At 45.5% G+C, this 22605-nt stretch overlaps 1 protein-coding gene across 3 annotated transcripts in view; it reads left to right on the forward strand.

The window, feature by feature from the left end:
- The window catches only part of LOC147894356 (amino-terminal region of chorein), a 99000-nt gene that overhangs the window by 15029 nt on the left and 61366 nt on the right, over nucleotides 1-22605 (forward strand). For 2 of the 3 annotated variants that reach the window (XM_087384449.1, XM_087384452.1), the window contains 2 exons: nucleotides 12823-12932; nucleotides 13075-13129. In XM_087384449.1, the coding sequence (XP_087240575.1) occupies nucleotides 12823-12932; nucleotides 13075-13129 (165 nt within the window). The remainder of the gene's footprint in view (nucleotides 1-12822; nucleotides 12933-13074; nucleotides 13130-22605) is intronic. The other variant, XM_087384450.1, reaches the window with a different exon arrangement.

Below are 22605 nucleotides of genomic sequence, written 5' to 3' on the forward strand. Positions count from 1 at the left end.
GATGCCAAGACCAGCTATGATGACACATCAATGATAAAAGAACTAGAAGTTCATGTTGCCAATCTCAAGGAAGAAAATGTATTGCTAAAGGCTCGCAATCCACTTGAAGAAGGGGAGATTCAACCACCCCTTAATGAGGAGCTGAATATACTCTAAGACGGAGAATGAAAAGCTCAAGAAACAGATGGCTGCCCTACGTATGACACTACAAAAGAAACATGATGAAAGGAAAGGCTGAAATGAAGGAATGGAAGGAGGTGGTTAGTAAGGGCACATCAGCCTCAACAAAGAAAGAATTCATTTCTGATGCCTTAGAAGAAGAGGAGAAGAAAAAGTAAGCTCTAAATGTCCTTCTTAGAGGCCTAGCAGTTAGGGACATTGCGATGGCAGATGCCAAAGCATTTATCACTACGATGGGAGTCAATCTTACCTTCGAGGCAGCTTGGAGAGTGGGAAAGGATGACAAACCAACCAAATCTATGATAGTGAAATTCTAGACATTAGTAGACAAATCTACCTTCATGAGCATGAGGGTAGCCTTGAAGGGGACTAGGCCATACTTGAATGATGATCTCATGCTCTTGCAACAAGAACACAGAAGAGAAGGGATGACTCGAGTGCTGGTTGCAAGGCAGAAGGGAACATGGGCAGTATATTTTAAAGCTTTGAGTCCTTTATTTCTAACAATGAATAATGCTATTCACTTCCACCTCTATTAGGCCCTCTTTCACGTTTTTTCGACAAGAAACCCTCATAGAGTTGCTTTATTGTATATATTTTTGGGAGACTTTTAAATGCTTTGGTTCATACCATAAACGTGTGAATGCTATGGGAATTTCATTTTCATCCCTTGCTATCTTAGCAATATTTTCCACCCAAATTGGGCCACCTTGGTCATCCAAGTTTGAGTTTGGATCAGCTGATCAAACTGCAACAAACAAGCCCTCTTCAATCTCATCAAATGGTACAAACTTTGGTAAGGGTATGTCACCCTTCCCACCACAATGTTTTTGGGGTAAAAGGCATTGCTCTACTTCTTCCACATCTATCATTGTATTTCTGTCCAATGTGGATCCTAATGACTCAACTCGTCCTAGCCAAAAAGATGGTAAGGTAATCATTCGGGAGAAGGTAGAAAGAGGAGGGAGAGCTACAGATAGTGCATGACGGTGTCGGGCCTTTGAAATAGAGACACGACAGATTGAGCATTGCTGTTTGGAATTGTAATGGTACCCTGTGGTTTGATCCAGGAGCTTTCTTACAGAGATACACAGATGGAGATATTATTTTCTATACCGAGACACATGAAAGACCAAAAAGAGGATTGCCCATTGTGACAGGGTACGGTTAGGAGTTAGCTTACAGAAAAGAGATGAGCCTTGAGGAGAGATACAGGGACGCGAGGCTCTGGGGGCGTGGCTGTCCTCTTCAGATCACACCTCAGAGCACTCATATCAGTTTTGCGGAAGGAGGAGCATGCACGGCACATTTGGGTTCGGATTCAGCCACTTGATGCAAACCGATTTTTATTGCAGCGTGTCAAGTCATTGTAGAGGGCCACAGCCCATATGTGACGATTTATAATGACATCATGGAGTTCTCCAGGCAGGGAGAGGTCCTTCTCTTGGGTGACTTCAACACATGCACAAGGGATAGACAAGTGGGTTTGTTAGACTTTGAGACAGATCCTCTCCGAGTACCAGAGATGGACCCATTAGATCTCAGGATAGAGAGATAGTTAGATGATGCACCACATGTGACATGGTATGGGAGACACCTACTTGAGATGGGAGCTATATACGACTTGATATATACAATGGCCTCCACAGATGGCCGTTAGTTATCCAGAGGGCTTACCTTCTTCCCACTTGGAGGGGGCAGTAGCACAGTGAACGACTACTTTGGGCTCCCCAGCTTTTGTGACGAGGGGTACATGATTTCATAGGTCCCCCCCTTCCCACTTGGCGCTGAGTCGGACTATAGTCACAAAAAACGTTTCTAGATTTTGACAGGTGTTTCTTCTAGAAATAGGTTTAAAAAATGTATTTTATATGAATTATATATAAAACATAAATAATTATCTTCAGATTCTCTCTCTCTTTAAAAGAGCTCTCAAATACACATATACACATTGAGCACTTTTAAAAGAGTCAAGACAGGTTGAAAGACCAGGAATCCACATCAACACCTCATTGTTCCACAGGGCCTTGACATGGGAGCTGATGGAGCATCTTCATCGACGAGGGATTGGGCCAAGATGTGACGGTGAGAGGGGGTGTGGAAAAGTCACCTCCCCATGTAAGCCCCCATATGAAGAGGGCATGGGGGACGTAGAATTGGGTGTGTTGGGGCTGCCATATGGGCAGCATTTGGCTGCCATGTGGGCAGCATACAAGCAGAGAAAAGCAAAGAACGGGGTCTGCCACGTGGGCAGTGCATAGACTGCCATGTGGGCAGCACACAAAGGAAAGTACGTGGCATGTTAAAGCTCTCCAAAAGGGTGCAGGACTGCAACAAGACTGTCAGGAATAGATGGGAGCAGGTTTGTGCAGGTGTCCCAGCATGGGAGATGAGGCTAGCACATCTGGATCCTGTAGAAATGGTATAGAACAGGCGCCCGTTGTATGGGTGCCTGCAGGTGTCTATGGAGCAAGGGCAGGTGTTCCAGGACCCGGACAGGTCCCAAAACACAGTTGGGATAGTGGGAGCTGATAGGCACTTGTTTGGAGCAAGGTATGGTCTGGTTTGGAGCCTGAGAAGACCCCAACTTGGGGCTATACACGGCTTGGCCCATTGGCAGATTGCCACGTGGTCAGGCAGGTCCATAGGGGCAGCCATTAGGCCACATATGGGGGTGTACCCACAAAGCAAGCCTTGGGTTCACTCATTTCATGGAGCAACAGATCAGCAGGGTTCGGGCCTACATCGAGGAGGACCAGAGAAGAGCTGATTGCTGCAGACATAGCTCAGTGCGAGACTTCACCCTTGGCTGCCTTCCAGGGCAGCAAGGTGTATGGATCAAAGGAGCATTCATTGCCTTACACGTGGCTGTCCGGGAGGGATAGCTTGGAGGTGTGTTTGTGGGCATGGTAACAAAGCCAACTCAAGTTCTATGGGAGCACGTAGGCTGAGTGTTCTAGAAGTGCCACGATGGTAGGTGAACAACATATTTTGGTTGTACAGAGGACCACGTTCTGGTGGGACTCTGGACTTGTATTTTGTATTTTGTCCATCTTTTGGATGGAAATATATCTACTACTGGTTCTACATGAGCAATGTCCATCTTTTGGATGGAAATATATATTTTGTCCATCTTTTGGATGGAAATATATCTTCTACTGGTTGTACATGAGCAATGTCTATTTACTTGCTTGCACATGTATGTTGAGCACACTAAGGAATGAAGTTTTTGGATTCCATCTAAGCACCACTGTGTGAGTTTGTGGGCTACACATAATCTATCTTCCGTTGCGTATACCCTCTGTTATGGTTACTTCTAAAACTTGCCATCCTCAAAGATCACTTGATATTCTCTTCTAGTGAATGAGGGAACGGAAGTGAATTCTTCTTTATCCCCGAGATATACAAAACATCATGGATGTGGAGATCTGAACCATCAGAGTGGTTGTAAGCAAAATCTCATTCATCCCTCCAACTTGATAAGAATAGTTGTTGGCACAAGATACCTTCTTGCCAACAGCAGCACATTATAGCATGTTAAATAAGTCCTTCATAGAATGTCAATACCCTTGAAAACCAAGAGGCATCATAACTACATGGGAAGAAATCCCAATCATGCTCTACAAGATTTGCTGAGGTGTTATCTTTTCCTGCATTTGTGGCCAAAAATTGCAATTCCAGACTCTTTCTTCTTCTATTTTGCAATGCTCTTTTGGCATTCATGAATGAAATGGCTAGTCTTTTTAAAATAGCGGCATCTGCCTTTCCTGGTAGGCTTTTCAACATCCTTTCTACCCTTACCAGAAGTATGACCAGCATCATGTTTGGGCTGATATTTGCCTCTGCCCGTATCTTTTGCAGCAAAAGCTATCTCTCCACCACGTGCAGTCATTGACATGCTCTTTCTAGTCTGCTCTTCCTGCAATAAAAGTTCCATCAACTTCCGAAAGGCGAGAGGGTCGGCATTTCCCCTCATGGACAAATTTGTTGGGTGTTGGAAGCAATGGAAGCTCAAAAATGGAAGCACAATGGAGAAAAACGAGATGCTGTAATAGATTGCTGCAAAACTGAAGTATGGAGGCTCAAGGGAGAGCCAACATAACAAAGCCCTAGGGCTAACTGTCCTAACTGGACTAAGTGTCCTAACTGACTTAGATGGTACATAAACTAACTGTACCAATAGTCCTAACTGACTATAACTAGGCCTACAAGGCTCATACCAAGGTATAAGTGGCATCTATGGACAGCCCATGAGATAGCCTACAAACCCCCCTCCATGGCATGGGCTGAAGTATCCTGGACATGGCTCAGGATACCTAAATATCTAGTGTTATGGTTGCACATGTTCGTCCCGTAGGATATAGCACCTATGACTGTACAAAGTACAACAGATCAAGTTACAAAAGGTACTAAGTTTAAAGCTTGCCAAAAAGTCTCAAACTTAGGTCGAGGTAGAGCCTTCGTAAAAAGATTTGCCAAGTTGTCTTCAGTGGGAACATAAGACAACTCAATATCACCTGTTGATAATCGCTCTCTGACATAGTGATAGTGAACCTCAATGTGCTTTGTGCGAGCATGGAAAACTGGATTCCGTGCGACAGCCCAAGCACTCTGACTATCAGTGAAGATGACAGTAGGAGTAGTCTGACATGCACATAGATCTGCAAGTAGCTTCCGAAGCCAAACACACTCCACTGTAGTTGTAAAAGTCGCTCTGTACTTAGCTTCACAGCTAGAATTAGCAACTGTACTCTGCTTCTTGCTGAATCAAGAAACACATGAAGTACCAAGCATAAAATAGTTGCCACTATGTGACACACGAGTGTCAGAACAACCAGCCCAATCACTATCAGTAAACCCATGCATGACAAGTGAAGTATCAGCCCCATAAAGAAGGCCTAAACGCTGAGTGCCTTTAAGATATCTGAAAACACGCTTCACGGCATGCACCATTAAAACACGCTTCACGGCATGCCAATGGTGCATAGATGGGCTGTGCATATATCTGCTCAATTGTGAGACAACATACTGTAGATCAGGTCTCGTATGGCATAGGTAAATCAAACAACCAACTGCCTGCTGATAGAGAGTGACATCACATGTACTGCTGCCATTCTTAGACGAGAAGTGAAAACCAGTCTCTAATGGTGTGGATACTGGTTTGCAATCCTCAAACTGAAAACGCTGCAAAAGCTGTCCAATGTACTTGGATTGTGACATCAAAATGCCCCCCTCACTGCTAGCAAATTAAATGCCCAGATAGTAGTGCAAAAGACCAAGATCAGACATCGCAAATGTTTGCTGCAAATCAACTTTAAAATCTGCAATTTGCTGAGCATGTGTCCCAGTTACAAGCATGTCATCCACATAAAGGACTAAAATCAGCAAATCTGTCCCACGCTTGCGGATGTAAAGGGTAGCCTCTGTAGGGATGTTCTGAAAGCCAAGTGTGAGCAAGTGAGAATGAATTCTCGAATACCAAGCCCGAGGTGCCTGCTTCAATCCATAGAGGGCCTTTTTCAAGTGGCATACCTTGCTTTTAGAACCTTCAACCCCAAAGCCTGGATGTTGGGAAACATAGACCTCTTCCTGCAAATGCCCATGAAGGAAAGCTGTCTTAATATCAAGCTGATGTATATGCCAATGAAAGTGGGCAGCAAAGGCAATAACAATGCGAATGGTAGTGATCCTGAAAGTGGGAGCAAAAGTCTCCTCAAAGTCAATGCCATGCTGCTGAGCATAGCCTTTAGCAACAAGACGGGCTTTGTAACGGTCCACTGAACCATCAGCTTTCCGTTTGATCTTGTAAACCCACTTAGTTCCAATGGCATTCTTGCCATAAGGCAAATCACACAACTCCCAAGTGTCATTCTGATGGATAGAATCCAATTCAGCTTGCATGGCCTTCATCCAACAATCATTCTGAAAGGACAGCTGCTCTCGTACGGGCTGGCAGAGGAGTGTCTTGTGTGCTCTCTTTTAGTATCAAGGAGCCAACGGGGTACCTTTTTAGGCTCCTGAATTTCTGCTCTTTCCAGGTCAAGAGGCCGGTGCAAATGATCCAGATCAATGATAGGCATATCAAGCTGAATTTCTGCATGCACATGGGGCTGTAAATGACCAACAGATGGAGGAGGGACAACCTCAGATGGAACATCATCCTGAGCATCGGATGGAAACAAAGGCATCAAGTTGTCAAATATGTCTGAGGCATCAACGGCGGGCTGTTTTTGACAGTCCAGCAAAGGCATAGTGGAAGATTCATCAAACACAACATCCCGACTGACAAAACACTTGCCCATGCGGGGCTGATATAGCTTATAGCCCCTGCTCTCTGAGCAGTGCGTCTTTGTGAAGGCACATGAGCATAAGCTAAGCATCCAAAAGTCCTCATAAGGTGTGATAGTCTGCAATGCTTACGACCCGTCCAAGCCTTATAAGGTGTGATAGTCTGCAATGCATTTGCAGGATATCTATTCAAGATGTAATTTGCACACATGACCGTATCCAACCACAACTTATTAGGCAAATGTTTGCCTTTCAACATGCATCTGGAAATTTCCATCGTTGATCTATTCTTCCACTTAGCCATGGGATTCTGTTGAGGAGTATAAGGCATCATGCATCGATGATTAATGCCACAGGAAGCCAAAAAAACAGCAAACTCCTTCGACATGTATACATGTATTCACCCCCCCTGTCTGTATTAATGTGAGCAATGTGCAGCCCACTCTCATTCTCAGCCAAGGCAATAAAGTGCTTGAAGCATGAAGAAACGTTAGACTTGGATTTTAATGCGAAAATCCAAGTGTACCTGGTGAAATGTCACCTGCACCCCTGCACTTGGGTGCAAGGTGACACACTGGCTACATCGACAAGTGCATTATAGTTCCCAGATAGGAGATTTTGTCGTATGTTGTGACCCCTTGTCCAGGGACAGTCAGGCACGAGCTACGTAGGTCAGTCTCTCAGCCTTAGGTCAAGTCAGTAGTCAGTTCTTGTTCACTAGTACCCACCGGAGAACAGTAGGTTAAGTGTTTCCATCTTATAGTTTAGGTCTTAGCCTAGGTTAGGAGTCCCTTTAGGGTCCCCAAAGGCTGGACAGGTAAGCAGGGAAGGCAGCCTACAAAGGCTGCCCAAAAACTCCCCTGGCAAATGAGCCACGGAGGGCTTTTTATAGGCTGGTTGTAGGCCAACCAGTCTGTAAAACAGACTGAGTCGGTCTGTTTACAGACTGGGTTGGCTCGGTCCAGCCCTATAAAAGGGCCCCTTGGCTGCCTTGTTTTCTCATTCAGTTTGCTCCTGCCTTCAGTTCTCCTACAGCTCCACTTCAGCCTCCTGTGCAGCCCCTGAGATCCTCAAATCTGGCCCTGCTCTAGCCTCAGTCCCTTGGCCATCAGAAGGTGACCACGCAGCACAACAGTCGGAGGTTTGGACCAGCAAACAGAGAGAGGTTTGGACACTCTTTCCTCAGCTTTCTCAACTCTCTTTTACAGTTTACACAGCTCACTCTCAGCTCTATATTTCAGTCATCTCTCAGTTCTCTCATAGGATCTATCACTTCTAGTTTTCACTCTCTCACTCACGCAGTAACCTTGCATTCCGATAGACATCACAAGCCTCTTCCTTGCCTTGCAGAAACGTCCTACATTGTCAGTGTGGACAACATCAAGGTCTCGGTATTGGTCGGCATTGCCTCTCAGGTCCTTGGTTCTGCTATACGTGTGCACAGTGAGCTCTTCAGAAGCGCGTTCCATGCTCTCTCGAAGAGTGTTCTTTGTATTTCTCAGTTCTCCAAGTATAAGGAAAACTCTACTTAGCCTAGATGGAAGCCAAGGATTACATTTCTCTCTCATTTGAGAACCTCAAATAGATTGATGATGACTATGTGAGCTTCACTAGGCTCGTTGTAGGCCAACCAGTCTGTAAAACAGACTGAGTCGGTCTGTTTACAGACTGGGTTGGCTCGGTCCAGCCCTATAAAAGGGCCCCTTGGCTGCCTTGTTTTCTCATTCAGTTTGCTCCTGCCTTCAGTTCTCCTACAGCTCCACTTCAGCCTCCTGTGCAGCCCCTGAGATCCTCAAATCTGGCCCTGCTCTAGCCTCAGTCCCTTGGCCATCAGAAGGTGACCACGCAGCACAACAGTTGGAGGTTTGGACCAGCAAACAGAGAGAGGTTTGGACACTCTTTCCTCAGCTTTCTCAGCTCTCTTTTACAGTTTACACAGCTCACTCTCAGCTCTATATTTCAGTCATCTCTGTGTTCTCTTATAGGATCTATCACTTTAGTTTTCACTCTCTCACTCACGCAGTAACCCTGCATTCCGGTAGACAGCACAAGCCTCTTCCTTGCCTTGTAGAAGCGTCCTACATCGTCAGTGTGGACAACATCAAGGTCTCGGTATTGGTCGGCATTGCCTCTCAGGTCCTTGGTTCTGTTATATGTGTGCACATTGAGCTCTTCAGAAGTGCGGTCCGTGCTCTCTCGAAGAGTGTTCTTTGTATTTCTCAGTTCTCCAAGTATAAAGCAAATTCTCTCCTGATTGGGAGAGGGGGCCCTCAGTGGGTACAGGGACCCAATCGGTTGTTGACTCTACTCTCTCTCTACCCTCATCTCCTTTCTCTCTCTATGGTAAACAACACTCATTCCTCGCTAAAGGTTTAAAGAAGGTCTTGGTGTGAATTACACGATTAGATAACCATTGCATGTTACATTGGTATTAGAGCTTCGGTTTGTATCCAGCTTGACCACCGCGAGTGTATGGTTGTGCTGAGATCCGAAAAGGACACACAATCAAGCCCTATAAAAGGGCCCCTTGGCTGCCCTGTTTTCTCATTCAGTTTGCTCCTGCCTTCAGTTCTCCTACAGCTCCACTTCAGCCTCTTGTGCAGCGCTTGAGATCCTTAGATATGGCCTTGCTCTAGCCTCAGTCCCTTGGCCATCAGAAGGTGACCACGCAGCACAACAGTCAGAGGTTTGGACCAGCAAACAGAGAGAGGTTTGGACATTGTTTCCTCAGCTTTCTCAGCTCTCTTTTACAGTTTACATAGCTCACTCTCAGCTCTATATTTCAGTCATCTCTGTGTTCTCTTATAGGATCTATCACTTCTAGTTTTCACTCTCTCACTCACGTAGTAACCCTGCATTCCGGTAGACAGCACAAGCCTCTTCCTTGCCTTGTAGAAGCGTCCTACATCGTCAGTGTGGACAACATCAAGGTCTCGGTATTGGTCGGCATTGCCTCTCAGGTCCTTGGTTCTGTTATATGTGTGCACATTGAGCTCTTCAGAAGCGCGGTCCGTGCTCTCTCGAAGAGTGTTCTTTGTATTTCTCAGTTCTCCAAGTATAAAGCAAATTCTCTCCTGATTGGGAGAGGGGGCCCTCAGTGGGTACAGGGACCCAATCGGTTGTTGACTCTACTCTCTCTCTACCCTCATCTCCTTTCTCTCTCTATGTTAAACAACGCTCATTCCTTGCTAAAGGTTTAAAGAAGGTCTTACACGATCAGATAACCGTTGCATGTTACATGAAATCATCAATAAAAGTAACAAAATAGTAGAACCCCCCAAGAGCTGCAACCCTCATGTGTCCACAAACATCACTATGAACCAGATAAAGCTTACGTGAAGCACCAACTCTCCCATCCTTGGGAAACGTAGCACGGTGCATCTTACCAAGTAAGCATGGTTCACAAACATGTTTGGTAGGCATATGCATTTTTTGAAGATCCACACCCATATCTTCCTTATATAACTTCACCAAGGCTCCAAAATTGAGGTGTCCAAACCTCTCATGCCACAAATGAGTATCTGCCATGGTAGAATCAATAGCAAAGGCATGTGCATTTGCAAGTGCATCATCATGATCTGAACATCTGTCATAAGCATCAAGTCTGTAAAGACCGCTAGACTATATGCCAGTCAAAACCAGGGTAGAGACTGTTAGAAAATTACCTAACAGAGGGTATACACATCGGAAGACTTATAGTAATGCCCAAGAGCTCACACAGTGTGGTGTGGGGTGTGGAATCACAAACTTCTTTACTTAATGTGCGTCATATAGATGTGCAGACTCATCAATAGACAATGAACCAGCCAGATATAGAAGACACCAAAAAACTTATATATTTCCGTCCAAAACTATGGACACAATACAAAAGAGATAGATCTAGAGTCCCACCAATGGTAAGGTCCTCTGATCTAACCACAAGGTCCTTCTCCTATCTGCTGGCTATCTCTAGACTCGAGCCCGAGTGCTCCACCTCGAGCGTTTGTAGACTTTCTGTCCCGTGTGTTCTTCTCCACCTTACTGCCTGTGAATCAGCCTAGGTGGGCAGCCCCTGCCAAGCTTTGTCTGCAGCACACAGGTCCCCTTGGTCCTCCTGAATGTAGGCCCCAAGATAGCTGTTCCACTGCTCCAACCTGCTTGTGAATGGCTGCTCCTGAAGGTATGATGATCTCAGCACCTTGCTGCCCTAGAAGACAGCCAAGGTCCAGCGTCTCCCTAGAGCTAAGTCTGCAGCACCTGTTGCACTCTCTCACCTCCTGTAGATAGGCCCAGAGAGTAGGCTTCCTGCTGCTCCTTTCTGCCCTGGAACTGCTGGCTGCTGGATCATGAATGAGGCCAAGAGCCTCTCCTTATATAGGCCCTAAGGCCTGCTGAGAAAACCGACCAGTCTGTCCCAATCTGGGCCGACTGGACAGACCAGGTTGGCTGGCCCAACCGACCTGGTTGGCTCAGCCCAACCAGCCCCAATAGGGCCCTTTACTGGCATCCGAAAATCGCCCTCCTGGGCTCTCTTTTCCATGGCTTGCTGGCCCACAATTCTATGCAGGGGCTGAGCCCTTGGCCAGCCCTAGATAGGGTCTGGTTGGCTGGCTTTGCCCAGCCCAACTAGCCCTCCATATGGGCTGCCATGTGCTGCCTCATCCCCCGCCATGTCAGCGCCTGTTCTCCCTGCTGGTTTTGCCCTCTGCTAGGCTCTCTCCAGCCACGTATGCAGCGCCGTACTGTTCCGTACATTTCTGATGTCATCGCACCTTTTACCTGGGACACCCTGCCAACCATGAATGCTCCAGATGTGTCCCAGATCCACACATCCAGGTAATCTCTCTTTGGGCACATCCTGCCCTAGGTCTCCCTCCCCCATGCTCTCCTCATTCGGGGGCTTACAAATGGGGAGGTGACCATTCCAACAGAGGCATGTGTAACATCATACACAAGAGAAACGATCAAAATAACATAAAAGAATACAAATAGAGAAAATGGGAATCATGAAAGAGATTGCAAAAAGAAATAATTTGAGCAAGGTGGTCAATAATACAATAAAGGAATTTGAGAGGTAGGGGAAATCTACATGACAAAGTCATAGTCATTATGTAAATCAATCAATTGAAACTTATAGTGACGCCAATAAATTTTTTTTTTCATTGAAAAAGGAAAATAAATGTTTCCTATTATAGAATCAAATGGTGAAGGTCATTACCTTGTCAATAATGCAAAAGAAATTACTCAAGACCCATGGTATGTTTATAGTGAAGCATCATCTAATCATAAGGAATGGTTTACAAAATTGTAACCTTTGAGAGAATCCAAGAATGTAGTCTTGTAGGCCCATGGTATGTTGATAGTGGAGCTCATCTCATATGGAATTGTGATGGCTTTTCTTCAGGCCTCACATTGTGCTCTAAATATAGTTGATGCTGCTTCTAGTCAGCAAGCAATGCTTGTGAAGATAGGTCGTCCATTTTGATGCTAGAAATACCTTTATGATTACGATCTAAGTCCCCCAAAATTTCCTTTCCTCTGTAATATACAACACAGTTCACCTTCCTCATAAGGATTAGGGTCTGAGTCCACCGATTTTTCCTTTCCTCTCTGTAATGCACGTGAAGATAGGTCACCCATTGTCGATGCTAGAAATACCTTAGGATAAGGGTCTAAGTCCACCAATTTTTCCTTTCCTATGTAGTAGACAACGCATCGTAGGATTAGGATGTAAGTCCACCAAATTTTCCTTTCCTCCGCATTGTCTAGTAGACAAAACATATTTTGCTGTTGGGAACCTATCATATTTCATTACACATTTTTCTCCATACTGAAGAATTGGCATTTTATGTCATATGATACTGGAGAGCTGATGAAGAGCCTCTTCCAAGGTGCCATCAATTTCTTTTGAAACGATACATGACATAGGTGGCCTTGCTTCCTCGCACACATTTAGTCTTATGAAGTATTTATTCATTCTCTAACAAAAATGTCGCAAAATTTCAAATTACATTGAGGGGTTATAGTATTTATACTGAGTCCATTGTAGTAGAGCCATTGTAGTAGAGCATGCATTCTTAAAAAGGCTGCATGTTCTGGTACATAGGTATTCTCCTTTTTGTTCTTGGACATCTTATGTGGCAAAACTCAGGCAGTTTGAACATGTGCTATATGGTTGTCCAGAAATCTCAAAATCTGTTTCTGTGTGTGTACTGCATTTGTGTAGAGTGGCGACTTTCCCATATTTGGATGCTTTGGCATGAATCAGGAAGGATGCATGTTTCTAGTGAATGCATAATCTCCCAGCTCTCTGCTGTAAATGCAAAGTTGACAAGCATTTCTGTTGGATCTACGTTTGGATTTGCAATGTTGCAGGTACCTTCACTTTCAAATGTGCAAATGGAGCCTGTGGTCGTAGAAATTGACACACTGGATCTTGTGCTTGTTGAGAAATATGGATCTGAGACCGAGGCTGCGTCAAACGTGTAATCTAATTCTCCTTTCTATGAAAACAGACAAGTTTAACTTTGTCTGAACAAAGTTTTCCAGTCTTGTTTCTGGGTTTATATGTGACCTCATGTCTTCCTGCTCGTCATTACCTCTGACATGAATGGCATTGCCTTCCAGAACTCTGGGAACACCATCGACTACAAAAAGTAGCAGCTATGGATTTGCTGATAAGGTGATATCTAACTGAAGAATCTCTTGATGGGCATTGCATTTTGGACATATGGAGTTTGCAACTGTTCTTTTATACACTGAATCTGGATTTGGCATATATTCATTCAAGTTCTCCTAATTAAGTTTGTTGTGACTTGAGTAAATACATCTCCCCTTAGCTTTAATTGTATCTGGTATCTTTTAGTCTCATAGACCCTTTGGTCTTTCGTACAGGTTCATAAATTTTCTTATTTTTCATTCTTTTCTCCCCAGCTCCCCGCCTCCTTCCCTCCTTCCCTTCTCAGGCCCCTGCCTACTTGATCACAGACCCTTCAGTCTTTTAGTCACGTAGACCCTTCCGTCTATGATACTTAAAGACCAACCTAGGCGAGAGCCCGTTGCAACACTTGCATAGGGTTACAGGGTTTGTGAGATTCGCATAATTGAGACGCTATCTGTACCATTTCAAACTGTAATGGAACCTTATGGTTAGAGCTAGAGAATTTCTCGAAGTCATACATAGGACAAGATATTGTGTTCTACCTAGAGACTCTTTAGAGCACAAAGCATCTGCTACCACCAGCTTCTATACATGGGAGTTTTCCTATCGGCATGAGTCAGAAGAGGTTGGAGGCATACGTGGATCGGGCGGAGTCACAGTTTCGTACTGATCATCTCTCACGTGGATGCTCACCGTGGAGAGACGCAACCCACATTCCAGGTTCCTGGATTCGGGTATGGAGCATATCATTGAGAGATACTTTCATTGCAGTTTGCTACTTTCTCATAGATACCTCATTTTTTGCTAGGGAGCTTTGAGAGGAGGGAGAGGCATCTCCATACTTGTCTTATACTTGGATATCATGGACTTTTTGAGTTCCTATGAAACTTTTGGAGACTTCAACGCCAAGACTGCTGACCGTCGGGTACCGATCAGTGATTTTCAGCATGAATCTATTATGCTACTTGACATTGATCTACATGGGGAAGATATTTCTCGAGTTTCTGCACATCGACGGTCTCTAGTCCCCTCATATGGACATGCCTTCATTGATAGGGGCAGGATGCATGACTGGACCGACATAGTTGACAATCTCATGGGATCCCCTACCTTTGGCTCTGGAGACTTCAATGCCAAGGCTGCTGACCGTCGGGTACTGATCAATGATTTTCAGCATGAATCTATTATGCTAGGTGACATTGATCTACATGGGTTAGATAGTTCTTGAGTTTCCGCACATCGACGGTCTCTAGTCCCCTCATATGGACATGTCCGTTGATATGGGTAGGATGCATGACTAGACCAACATAGTTGAGAATCTCATGGGATCCCCTACCTTTGTCTCTCACATCACAGACTTCTCTATTCTCTTGAGCTGATCATACATACCTATTCTTTAGCTTATTTGTCCCACTCCCACCACTTACACAACTTTCCAAGAGATGATCATACATACCTATTCTTTAGCTTATCTGTCCCACTCCCACCACCAAGCACACTCCATCCCACTTACACCACTTTCCAAGAGATTCACTTTGACCACACACTAGCCCCACCTATGCTGCCTGCCTCTCCACTATACTTGATAAGAGTGGTGGGGCAGGTAGGCTTTCGAGCAGATCATGCTATACTGCACCACATCTTGGCATTGAGATCTCTCATTGAGGAGGCTCGAGCATGGAAGCAAAGTGTTTACTCTTGCTTTGTGGATTTCCGGAAAGCCTTTGACAAGCCTGACTATTGAGGCGATTGCTTGGTCTATGGTATAGTTAGGACATCATTTGGGCAGTCTAGAGACTATATGAGTGGGTATTAGATAGAGATGTTTTTTCGACTGGGTGTACAGAGGAGATCATGAGCACAATTGTGATCAAAGAAGGTTGTCCGTGATCGCTGACCTTGTTTGGCCTATATATCGATGAGCTTGAGTCCGTCATCATGACTTTGGGAGGTGCAGGTTTCTCCTTAGCTGCTTTTTGATCTGATTCTACTATACGCAGATGGTGTGGTCCTACTCTCCTTAGCTCTGCGGGTCTGCAGTGGCGTTTGGATGCACTACAGTCTTTTTGTGAGACACGTGATTTGAAGGTCATCCTTGGTAAAACCAAGGTCATGATCTTCACCACATCTCTAGCAGCCACACACCGAGAGTAGTTTATTGCTGACGGGTCACCGATGGACATTGTTGCATCCTCTGCATACCTAGGGCTCCTCTTTGCACACCCTTTCTTCATAATGTGACTAGCTATGCAAGCCCGTTTGAGGAGAGGATACGCCACACTAGTTAGACTCGAGCATTAGCGCTTTCACTCACATTTTCAGGATCCTAGAACCAAGTCTCTTCTCTTTGGATCGCTTGTCCGCCCAATGGCAATGTCCAAATTTCCTTTTGGGCGACAGATCCATCGGAGACAAATTGGTCTTGTAGTAGAGAAACTACAAGTTCTGCTTCTTGCTCAGAGGATCTGGAGCAAGCCATCGATCCCACATTATATTCTACTAGTAGAGTTTGGTTTACTCCTCTACACCTTGATGTAGACTTTCAGTATCTCCATAGAGTTAGAGACTTTGGTACCACGACATCTGGATAGTGCAGATTGCCTTCGCTAGCCTTGGCTTCATCTATCGCACTAGAGGCAGAGTGGGTTTAGGGGTTTTCGTATGCCTAGACACGCAGATGGTTTACAGGCTTGGGACTACACATGGACAGACCACTATCGTTCAGTATAGCCTTGACTTGGTTGGCACCTCTTGAGCTTTGGCTAAACTCAGCTTCTACAAGGATCACTGTTTGCGGATCCTAGAGGAGGGGTTTACCGAACCATTGGGCTACACTCAGATCCGTCTCCCACGTGCATTGAGGATCTCGTTTGCGTAGTTTCATGTTTCTTCTGGGTTGAGACAAGGCAGGCGAAGGGCATTCCACATGAGAGATGGATATGCACTTTATGTGATATACAGGAGACATAGACAACATAGCACTTTGCATTCAGATGCCCTTTGTATATGAGATCCATGGATGACGTCACTATTTATTCAACAGTAGTTTTGGCCGACTAGAGATTCTTGGCACATTCTGATCAATGGTGTGTGGTCACTTTCCTTCTTGAGGCCTATAGACAGAGAGTTCAGTTCATACGAGCACAGAGGAGAGCACAATCAGAGAACCATGATTTTTCTTTGGTTACCCAAGGTAGGGACAACGAGGAACCAAACATAGGAGAGAGATAGGGTGCACGACTCGATAGGCCCCACCCCGGGTGGACACTCACACGAGGATTGTAGACATATCTTCTCTTTTCGACATGGGGAGACAGACAAATTGAGTGACAATAGCACTTGTTAGACGATGGGCGACCTCATGGAGACTACAAGGAGGGAGGGACCTGGATAGACTCAGCATTAGCAACGGTCCGTCACTGATTTTATTCCTCAACACCAGCCCTCATCAGATCCAGAGCCATCGTCAGACGAGCTATCTTGTCTCTTCTCAGCTGTCTGGTGGAGGTGGTCCTATAGACAACATACATAGGTCTAGTCACTCGGATGGATAGTTGACCATTTGGTAGATGACTGTAGGATCGATAGGCAAAGAGAGAGTGCATATTGCAAAGGAGTCGATAGAGTCTGCCGTCACGTCAACTAAGATCATGAAAAAAAGGAGTACAAGGTACAAGTACCTAGACGTAGGACTAAGTGTCCTAGGTGTCACATAGGACTAAGTGTCCTAGGTGGCCTAAAAGGCACTAACACTACAAGTGCCTATATTTATGCCTACAAGGCACATACCATGGCCTATAGGGCATCACTAGAACCACCAGGAGATGGCCTACAAACCCCCCTCCATGGGATGGGCTGAAGTATTCTGGAAACGTCTCAGAATACCTAGTATTTTTTGGTCATGGTGGCACATGTTCATCCAAAAGGATATAGCCACCTATGAATGTACAAGGGATGTCGGATCATGTAACAAAGGGAACCAAGTGTAAAGCTTGTTGGAAGACTTCGAACTTGGGATGAGGAAGTGCCTTTGTAAACATATCTGCTATGTTGTCCTCTGTGGGAAGATAGGACAACTCTATGTCTCTTGCTGACAACCACTCCTGAACATAATGATAGTGAACTTCAATATGCTTGGTACGCGCATGAAACACTGGGTTACGCGCAATGGCCAAAGCACTCTAGCTGTCAGTGTAGACAATAGTGGAGGATGTCTGGCGAATACCAAGATCTGTAAGTAATTGTCGAAGCCAAACACACTCTATTGTAGTGGTGAAAGCTGCCCTGTACTCAGCCTCATAGCTAGATGTGGCAACTGTTGGTTGCTTCTTGCTGACCCAAGAGATACATGAATTGCCAAGCAAAAAACAATTGCCAGTATGTGACACTCTGGTGTTGGAACATCCTGCCCAGTTACTATCCGTGTAAGCATGCATGGTAAGTGAACCCTGATCACCATAGAAGAGGGCTAAATCTAGGTGCCTCTGAGATATTTGAAGACTCTCTTCACTGCCTGCCAATGCTGTGAACTGGGCATGTGCATGAATCTGCTGAGCTGAGATACTGCATGCTGTAAGTCAGGTCTGGTGTGACATAAATAAATAAGGCATCCAACAGCCTGCTGATAAAGAGTGATCACATGGTGGGCTGGAGTAGAGATTGGCTTGCAATCCTCAAACTGAAAACGATCAAGGAGCTGTCCAATATACTTGGACTGAGACATCATGATACCCCCCTCAACATGAGCAAACTGAATGCCCAAATAATAGTGGAGCTGTCCCATGTTTGACATTTCAAAAACCTGCTGCAAATCAGCCTTGAAAGCTGCAATTTGCTGAGTATCTGGGCCCGTGATGAGCATATCATCCACATATAAAATCAGCACTAAAAAATCAGATCCACTCCCGCGGACATAAAGAGTGGGTTCTGTGGGGCTATTTTGAAAACCAAGGGATAGTAAGTGTGCATGAATTTTGGCATACCATGTTGGGGTAAAGGCACATTGCCACCCTTTTGTTAAAGTTATGACACCTATGACTGTCTTAAGATAGTCATAGGGTGAAAGCCTAATCCTAATAAAACCTATGAGTTTGTGGTGTGGCTCAACACTTTTTTGACACACCCACACATTTTGTGTGTGTCTCTCTCTCTGTCTTCATCGTTCCACTCCCCCACTCTTTCCCTCACAACTGGTATCAGAGCCTCTACCTCTCCCACTCCACTCCGGTCTACCCCTCCCTCTACTCCTTCCTCTCCCCTCGGGCATCGCACCCTACAGCAGCGGACAGCGGCAGCAGGAGCGGGCAGCGCGCGCGGGCAGAGCAGGGCAGCGCGGGGCAGCGGGCGCAGCAGCCGCGCGCAGGTCGCGTGCGAGCAGCCGCAACAGCAGCAGCTAGCTGCTGCTAGCTGCTACCCGCTACCAAGCGGGCGCAGCCAGCGCGCAGCGCCGGTGCGCACCCAGGCTGCACACGGGCAGCCGTACAGGAGCGACCTGTACAGCCACCCATACCGGCTGTACAGAATCCGTATAGGCCGTCGTACGGCTGTACGGTCGCGTGACCAGCAAGGCAGCCGTACCGTACAGACGCTGCCATACGGACGCTGCGGCAGGAGGCCGAAGTACAGGGTTCTGGTCAAAATTTTTTTTTTGGGAATTTCGTGCCCTTGCAGGTACAGGGTACAGCAAGTATCCTGCGCAGGTACAGCAGGTACAGCAGGCACATATATATATTTTTTTGGGGAAGAAGGAAAAGAGAGAGCACTCTGCTCTTCATTCCCGGAATTTGTTCAGTTCTCAAAACTGTGTGTTGGAGGTACAGCAAATACCCTCGTGTCCCTCGTGCTTGAGGTGACTAGTGCCACAGTGTGTGGTGGTTGCACATTTATTTTGTTTTGGGAAGGTCAAATGCCTTGATTTTGTAGAGGGCTTTTATGCTTTTGCTGAGTGCAAATCTCAGTTTTCGGGTGACAATTTCAAAGGGCTTTTGCCTGGAAGTTTATGCAGTGTATGCCTTGAGGCAGTGTGGAGCCAGGGTGCCCACATTGGTCTTGTTTCCGCAGTGTACTTAGTGACATTTCTTGCAGGTCACATTCTGTGTACGACACTTTGAAAATCTCAGTTGAGCCACGCTTGGCCAGGGCGCATCGAGTTTACTCGGTCCCTAACTGTCCATCGTTGACAGTGCTCAAAAGATTTTCTCTTCAGTGTTTGTACGTTGGGATCTGTGTTGCTACTGTGTACACAGGGCCGTTTATGCATTACATTGTTAGGTGAAAGTGCCAGGAGAGCGCTGTATTTTGTATGCTACCTCAGTGTTGAGGTGTTTTCCACTTGGTACAGGTGTCAAATCAAGGGGCTTTTGTCCAGATTTTGCTTGTGAGCACTTGAGTTACTGTTTAAGCACTTCAGATGCCTTTTATCCCCTTGGCAGAAGGGTGCTTGTTTGAGATTTGTCCCATCCTTTGTTGCAGGTTTGTGACAGGCTGAGGTGTTTGGAACCTTTTTCAGTGGACAAAACAGTGTATGACAAGTGGTTTATGCATATAAAATCAGTGCAATACCTCATCTGAGGTGGGAGAAGTGTCCAGGACAGCAGTGTTTTGTGCTTCGTCAGCTGATGATGCACTGATAAAGCACTTGTGGAACAGCTGCAGCATTCTGAAGTTACTGTTTTATGCCTATTTGAGCACGGTACAGTGTGTCAGAAGGTACAGTGACTGGAGGGAAAACTTTCTGTTTTGCTGCAGATTTTTGACAGTAAAAACAGCACTATTGTGAGTGCTCCTGGCTCTTGATAGAGCAGGTTTTCTGAGAAATCAGAATTTTATTTAGTCATTTTTTGACTTACAGGGAGTCAGGTACTTTCCTTATCTGATATGGCATCAGGGGGAAGTGAATCTTCAATTCTGAACATAAAGAAATTGGAAGGGGCACACAATTATGCATTATGGGCAGAACAGTGTTTGAATGTACTTCTGCTAAAGAAGATTTCTAAGCCCATAAGGGTGAAGGGTGTCAAGCCATCTGGGATGTCAGATGATGAGTGGGAGGAGCTTGATTTGTCCGCTAGGGCTGCTATCATGCTTACTCTCAGTGATTCTCTTGTGTTCAATGTTCAGGCTGAAAAGACCTCTTATGGCCTATGGCAGAGGCTAGAAGAGTTGTATGCCCAAAAGAGTTCAGCCAGTAAGGTTTATTGGTTGAAAAAGCTTGTAGACCTTCGCATGAAGGAAGGTACAGCTATGACCTCACACTTGAGTGAGTTCAATGCCATCTTTACAGAGCTTATTGCACAGGGATTGAACCTTGATGAGGAGTTCAAGGCTACTTTCTTGTTGTGTACCCTCCCTGAGAGTTGGGACGCTTTCAAGACGACCCTGTCTAATTCAAATGTCACTCTTATGTATGCTGATGTGGAGAGCTCTCTCCTTATGGAGGAGATGAGCAGGAAGAATAATATGGGCAGCAAATCTTCCAATGCTTTGCAGGTACAGGAAAGAGGTAGGACTCAGCAGAAGGGGAGATCTGCTGGCAAGTCCAAATCCCGCAGTCAGTCCCGTGGCAAAAAGGATATTGAATGCTTTTACTGTGGAAAGAAGGGACATGTGAAGTCTAAGTGCTTCAAGTTTATACGGGATTAGAAAGCCAAAAAGGCTGAAACAAAGGATGCAGGCAGTGGAAGCAAAGGCAAAGGCAAGGCCAAGGCAGATGACTTGGATGCAGTGAATGTTGCAGCAGAGGACAGTGAAAGTGACAGACATGATGTTTTATGCTCTTCTGCTGTAATTGCACATACATTGGTTATTGATGGCCATGACATGCACACTTGGCTCTTGGATTCAGGTGCTTCTTTTCATGTTACTCCTCATAGGGAGTGGTTTACTTCCTACACAGGTACTCATGGAGTTGTTCACCTTGGGAACAACTATGCATGTCAGATTGCAGGGATTGGCAGTATACAGATAGTATTCCCTGATGGACGCACATTTATGCTTGATGGTGTTCGTCATGTGCCGCAAATCAAGAAAAATCTGATTAGCACTGGCTTGTTGGATGACAGTGGTTACCACACCACATTTGGGGATTCCAAATGGGTGATTACTGATGGCTAGGGTGTAGTGGCTGAGGGTTATAAGAGTGATACCTTGTACCCTCTTTATGTTTCCAGTGTAGGTAATCATGTTGTTGCCATAACCGAGCTGCCAAAGGTTTCATTGTGGCATAGCCGGTTGGGACACATGTCCGTTAAAGGAATGCAAGAATTGTCACGTTTGGGTTATCTGCCGTCTCTTTCATTTTCAGATTTGCCTACTTGTGATCATTGCATATTTGGCAAGCATTCTATGACTCCTCATAAGAGGAGAACTCCCCAAAATAGAGCACCGCTTGATCTAGTGCACACTGATTTGTGTGAGATGCCACAGCTATCACTAGGGGGTGCAAAGTATTTCATTACTTTTATTGATGATGCCACACGCAAAGTGTGGGTCTATTTCTTGAAGCATAAAAGCGATGCCTTAGATGCTTTCAAGAAGTTTGTCGCTCAGGTTGAGAATCGGACAGGTCGCAGGCTGAAATGCCTCAGATCCGATAATGGGGGTGAGTATGTGTCACATGCTTTTGTACAGTTTTGCGAAGCTAAGGGCATTAAACAGGAACTCACAGCCCCTCACAATGCATCTCAAAATGGTGTGAGTGAGCGGATGAATCGAACTATTCAGGAGAAGGTTCGATGTATGTTGTCTTATGCTGCATTTCCCCATGGCTTTTGGGCAGAAGCCGTGCAAACAGCAGTTCACATAATTAACAGGTCGCCGAACAAGGCTTTGGAGTTGAAAGTGCCAGAAGAGGTGTGGTCTGGCAAGCCACCTTCATATAAGCACTTACGTGTGTTTGGATGCGAGTGCTTTGCTCATGTACGCAAAGAACTGCGCACCAAACTGGAGCCAAAGTCTTTCAGATGCATCTTCATGGGTTATGGTGACGAAGGTGAAATGGGGTACAAGTTATGGGATCTCGTCAAACGGAAGATTATACGCAGCAATGATGTCATCTTTAAAGAGGATAGTGTACACAAAGAACCCGTGCAACCTGTGGAATACAGGAGGGTTGTTTATGATGATGTCGGACAGCAAAGAATGCCCATTAATATGCAGCAGCAGGCTGCTGTAGATAACCCTGTTCAAGAGGGTATACAGGCTGAAAATCAGCCAGACAATTTTGCCAATGATGCACCACTGGATATGCCAGCAAATGGGGTTGTAGAACAGCCAAATATGGTGGTACAGCCACCCGTCATGCATGACGAACAGGCTAGACAGCAGCCTAATCCGGAACATTTTGTTAGGAGGAGCACCCGTGTACAACGGCCTCCTGACAGGTTTGTTCCAGGAGCCAATAATGTGGCTGATTTTATCATGCTGACAGATTGTGGTGAGCCTTCCAGCTTCAAGGAAGCTATGGGAAGAACAGAGAAAAGGAAGTGGGAGAAAGCCAT

Source organism: Dipteris shenzhenensis, chromosome 14 (genome assembly GCF_047967505.1).
Source record: "Dipteris shenzhenensis isolate YYH24624 ecotype China chromosome 14, Dip_SZ_1.0, whole genome shotgun sequence".
NCBI classification, from domain to species: domain Eukaryota; kingdom Viridiplantae; phylum Streptophyta; class Polypodiopsida; order Gleicheniales; family Dipteridaceae; genus Dipteris; species Dipteris shenzhenensis.